The 5,139-nt window shown below is 33.9% G+C and overlaps 1 protein-coding gene across 1 annotated transcript; it reads left to right on the forward strand.

The window, feature by feature from the left end:
* The first annotated feature begins 2,309 nt into the window (after nt 1-2,309).
* Nucleotides 2,310-4,925, forward strand: LOC127170324 (globoside alpha-1,3-N-acetylgalactosaminyltransferase 1). The gene is made up of 7 exons (XM_051118204.1): nt 2,310-2,472; nt 2,865-2,894; nt 3,008-3,043; nt 3,175-3,219; nt 3,448-3,480; nt 3,576-3,710; nt 3,841-4,925. The coding sequence occupies exons 1-7, from the start codon at nt 2,396-2,398 to the stop codon at nt 4,529-4,531; spliced, it is 1,047 nt and encodes a 348-aa protein (XP_050974161.1). The 5' UTR covers nt 2,310-2,395; the 3' UTR covers nt 4,532-4,925.
* Nucleotides 4,926-5,139: the final 214 nt, after the last annotated feature.

Genomic DNA, 5,139 nt, shown 5'->3' on the forward strand with positions numbered 1-5,139 from the left:
AAGTCTGATAAAGCCATAATACCAATTCTGACGACTGTTTAATTATTGAAAAAAAAAACTGACTTTTTTTCATATTCTATTTTTATTTCTATATTTCAGTGCTTGGTGTGCCATGGTATTTTTTATTTACCAATTTTGTTTGCCACTGTATAGGCCCATAATAAAATAGTACCATTAAGATATTCACATATGAAACTGAAGTTTTAATAACAAAATGACAATTTTGTTAATAAAGTTTGTAACGCAAATAAAATGGATTTCCCCTTTAAAAACGATCGTAGTTTGTGGTTCATTATTATTAAAGATCAGTCATAAAGTAGTACAATGGAAAATTTGCATTTATTAAACATCTAACTCTTATTAACAAAATGAAGACAAAGCCTAGCCTATACTTGCATTGTAACCCAAATAAATAAGGTTCCACTTATTTAAAATGAATGCTTAATTTTGTGGTTTTATTTTTTAATGAAGGTAAGTCAGTTATTTTAAACGAAGAAATTAAACGTTTATTAGCAATAGTTATCTTGCACTGTTAAAAATAAATGTAATTTTACAGGTAAATATCTGTATTTTTTAACAGAATTGTTTTCAGTACACAAAGAAATGCCTGTTGTTTTACAGATATTTTCTGTATTTTAAAGTCCCACCATTAAATTTACAGATAATTGCTTGTATTTTGGTATTACATACATTTTCATACAGTTTTTTTAAAAGGAAATGTATTTGTGGAAATGATGTGTAATTTAACATAAAATGTCATTACAATAGCAGTAATATGAAAAGCCATGTTTCTGAATGACATACCCAATTATTTTTAATTCTAGGCTCAAATGACATGTTTTCATGGTCCCAGTTAACCAAAAATTAATGTAAACATTCAAAAATGTTCAATATAAATAACAATACCTTGACTTTAATACTGGTTCCTGATTTTTTTTTTTTTTTTTTTTTTTATCTCTTATTTGATGCCTCGCCACAGCCAATACCCAGTACTTGATTTGGGCACATAAAGCATTCTGCATGCTTACTGTTTCACTGACATTGAAGCATTAAATTCAAGACATTTAATACTTCAAACATTTTTTGATACTCAGTGGTTTGGAGGCAATTTGGTGAGTGCCTAAAAAATATCAAAATCAATACCCAGCCCTTCCCAAAGTTGAAAATGATCTTGTTTTACTCACCCCCATGCATTCCAAAATGATTTTCTTTCTTCTGCAGATCACTTTTGAAGGCTTTTTTTTTTTTGTCCAAGTTGTCCAAGATCTGTTGAGGCATAAAATGCATCTAAGTGGGTATACCAACATTTTGATTGTCCAAAAACTTAATGTAGAAAGCATAAAGGTAATCCATATAGATCCAGTTAATGAAACGAAGCACTAGGGTTTAACTATAATCTTTTGCTTCTGCCTGAAATGACAATGATTGCCGTTACATTACATAATGCATTTTTCTTTAAAAGTGCTTAGGGCTGGACAATAATTCGATATCAATATATATGTGAATAGATTTTCATAAACACAGTAGAAGTATAAGCGCGCACACACACACACACACACACACACACACATAATTTTTTTCAATAACGGTGATACGATTTTTAAACCCATTTCCGATATTTCGATATACATTTGCATATATATATATATATATATATATATATATATATATATATATATATATATATATAATTTTATACATTAGCATTTGTCACTGAATGACGTTCAGTGCTCAGCCGTCAGAAAGAGCAGAACAGAATTGCGTGATGACGTACATCACAGACACGCTGCCAGCGCTCAGCAGTAGTTGGTTAACATTTACATAAACATTACATTTATTTTTAACAGGGTTTTATTTGCTTTACTCTACTAAAGAGTGGTCTTTAAACTGTCAAGTGCCAGACTGACAAGTGCCAGACAGACAAGTGCCAGACAACCAACAGAACATGTATGTGCATGTGTAGCTGAGTGTGAGACAAGTGCCAGACAACCAACAGAAAATGTATGTGCATGTGTAGCTGAGTGTGGGACAAGTGCCAGACAACCAACAGAACTTGTATGTGCATGTGTAGCTGAGTGTGAGACAATAAGTGTTAATTTAGATCTCTTACATGCTTGCTTCAAAGTAAATGATCACTAAATAATAAGCAACGCATCCAGGGGGCATAGTTAGATACATAGTTAGATACCTTAAATGGACACATATGTTGAAAAAGTGTTATGGGTGGATGAAATAAAAGCATCCGGACTTGATTAGGGTATAAATGCCGAGTCAATGTATTTCTCTTGGTCACACTCTGCAGCCATAACTGTAAGACCGTCAGCATTTTTTGCCAAAAAAGAAAAAAAAAAAGATCCCACCATCATTGAAATAGAAAATTCATATCAGTGTGGACATGGGTAAACCAGGAATAATGCTGCTTCATCAGAATTTTCTGATCATCCTTGTGTTGTCTGGGATGGTATTGAGTGGGTATGTAATTACTCTTCAGCAATATTAGATGGTTTGTTTTGTGTTTAGGTTTGTGATAATAATGCAGTATTATTTCTCAGAAGTTGGTAAGATTACCACTGCTTGACGTGTGACCATGAGGAGAACATGAAGTATTTAGCTTAGTATTGCCATTCTATTCTGCTTATGCAATATTGTTAATGCAAAAATCTTTTTGAACTAACTCTGAGAAGCATATTATGAATTTATGAAACTGTATTTTATGACCTCTTTTAAAAATTAATTACTCTGTATTTTCTGTGTACATGACAAGCATAAGAAATAAAACTCTAAACTCTGAGAAGAAGATTAAGCAGTTATTAAACACATTTACAGAGATCTCTACTCATGAAGTTATGTGTTTTTCTTTACAGGCTCATTTACCTGAACATTAACTGGTACAGGTGAGTTTAATGCAGTTAGAAAAACACGGTGCAGATGTAGTTTGTGTATTGTTTTCTTGATTTGAGATGTTTGCATTACTGAATTATTATTATTGTTTTTTTACTGTTTTAAGCTGCAGTCACCAGATAACAGAACAAGGCTTCATCAAGTGAGTCACTTTCAACACAAAAAAACTAATGCTAGTATTTATGTACATGCTCATATTCATCAACACACACACACACACACACTCAACATAATCAATCCAAATTAGTAAGGATTTGACTCTGTTATTATCAGGCCAAAATGGAAGCAAAAGACTGTTGGATTGCGTTCATCACCAGGGTGTGTAAAACGTCATCTTCTTAAAAGTGACTTTATTTTTAAGTTTGATCCATAGTTTGATTCTTGGTTCATAGTTTGATTCCATTGATTCTTGGTTCATAGTTTGATTCCATTGATTCTTGGTTCATAGTTGTTTTTGTGGTTGTGATCAGATGAGCAGTAAGAGTTAAATGATGATGTCTTCAGTGCATAGATGGAAATTAAAACCTGTGTATCAACTGCTTACAGGTTGGTGTACAACCAGCCGAGTGCGTTGGTAGGGTAAGATATTTAGTATCAACCTGTAATAGTTGTTATAGCCCATTTCCACTCATGAATGGAATGATTGCAGCGCTGTATGTGTGTTTTTAATGAAGTCGGACAGATGTTGCTTCTGTGACACCATGGTCAGCTCCAATCATTTGGGAGGGAACCTTTGACCCCACACTGATCGACTCTATCTACAAACAACAGAATCTCACCATAGCAACTACTGTCTTCGCTTTGGGAAAGTAAGTCTTCATAATACCTCTCATCTTGTAATTCTCATTTGTTTCCCTCCTCTGTTTTTCCCTGTTTCTGGAAATAGTAATGATTAAAAGATAAATTAACCATAAGTATTTTTTTTTCTCTGTTTGTCAGATACACACGTTTCATCAAAGATTTTCTGGAGTCAGCAGAGCAGCATTACCTTGTTGGATTTCGAGTGCATTACTACTTGTTTACAGATCAACCAGAATCAGTTCCTGAGGTGAAGATGGGTGAAAACCGCAGTTTGACGGTTCTAACGGTTCAGAGTTTGAACAGATGGCAGGACATCAGTATGAACAGGATGGAAAAACTTGAAAAACTAATAGAGAACGAACTGGTCCGTGAGGCCGACTATATTTTCTGCCTTGACATAGATGGAAAGTTCTATGGCCGGTGGGGTGCGGAGTCTTTGGGTCGTCTGGTAGGTGTGATACATCCTTGGTTCTATAATTTTCAGAGGAATCAATTCACATATGAGCGTAGACCAGAGTCTCTAGCATACATTCCAGCTGGGGAAGGTGATTATTATTATGCTGGTGCTGCATTTGGTGGCACTTTGGAGGATGTACTTAATCTCACCAAAACCTGCAGGGAGCATCTGAACATTGATGCTGCAAACTCCATTGAGGCGTTATGGCAAGAGGAGTCTCACTTGAACAAGTATTTCCTTTTGAACAAACCTAGTAAACTGCTCTCTCCTGAATATATGTGGCGAGGTATCAATATAGGTGCAGCCCAAATAAAAATAGTTCGCTTAGCTAATGTACCTAAAAACTATGCTGAAGTTCGTCCAAACCCATAACAACTGTTGCCAGTATTCAGCTACACTGACATGGGCCCTGTCCCAAATAGCACACTTTATGTGCACTTAAAAGCCAACAAATATGTCTGAGAAAAGGAGATTGTGTAGATCATTGTTTGAAATTTTTGAAAGTAGAGATTTTAGGATAAAATTTCATGTAATATGTTGCTGGTACATGTGTCTCATTATGTAAGAATTCAGAGTAGGTCTAAGAAAAAGGATTTAACATATTGTATACAATAAATAAATATATTTAAATATATATACAATAAATATATTTAAACCGACAGCTTCCTTTGCAGCAATATCATTTTATTAATTTCCTAGACCAATATGACCTGAAATCAAGCAGAAGGTAATATTAAGAACTGACTCTGTAAAAGGTCTGTTACAGCAATTTACACTGTAACAAATGACCATGATTTTAACAGTGAAAGACTGTAAAAATGCTACAGTAAAAACCTATTAATTGGTTACTGGTAATTTCCCCTATATATGGTACTATATATAATTTTACGATAGTATACCATTTCTGGAAGTGAACAAGAATGTATAATTTACAGTGCGAAACCATAAATTGATATCCCAGAAATTCCCTGTGTTACATT

This window comes from Labeo rohita, chromosome 8 (genome assembly GCF_022985175.1).
Source record: "Labeo rohita strain BAU-BD-2019 chromosome 8, IGBB_LRoh.1.0, whole genome shotgun sequence".
Classification (NCBI taxonomy): domain Eukaryota; kingdom Metazoa; phylum Chordata; class Actinopteri; order Cypriniformes; family Cyprinidae; genus Labeo; species Labeo rohita.

Excerpts from the sequence above, each read along its gene's own strand:
- LOC127170324 (XM_051118204.1), top strand. The coding sequence starts at position 2,396 with ATGGGTAAACCAGGAATAATGCTGCTTCATCAGAATTTTCTGATCATC. Across the intron at positions 2,473-2,864 it reads TCTGGGATGGTATTGAGTGG|GCTCATTTACCTGAACATTA; the intron begins GTATGTAATTAC and ends TTTTCTTTACAG. Across the intron at positions 3,711-3,840 it reads ACTGTCTTCGCTTTGGGAAA|ATACACACGTTTCATCAAAG; the intron begins GTAAGTCTTCAT and ends TCTGTTTGTCAG.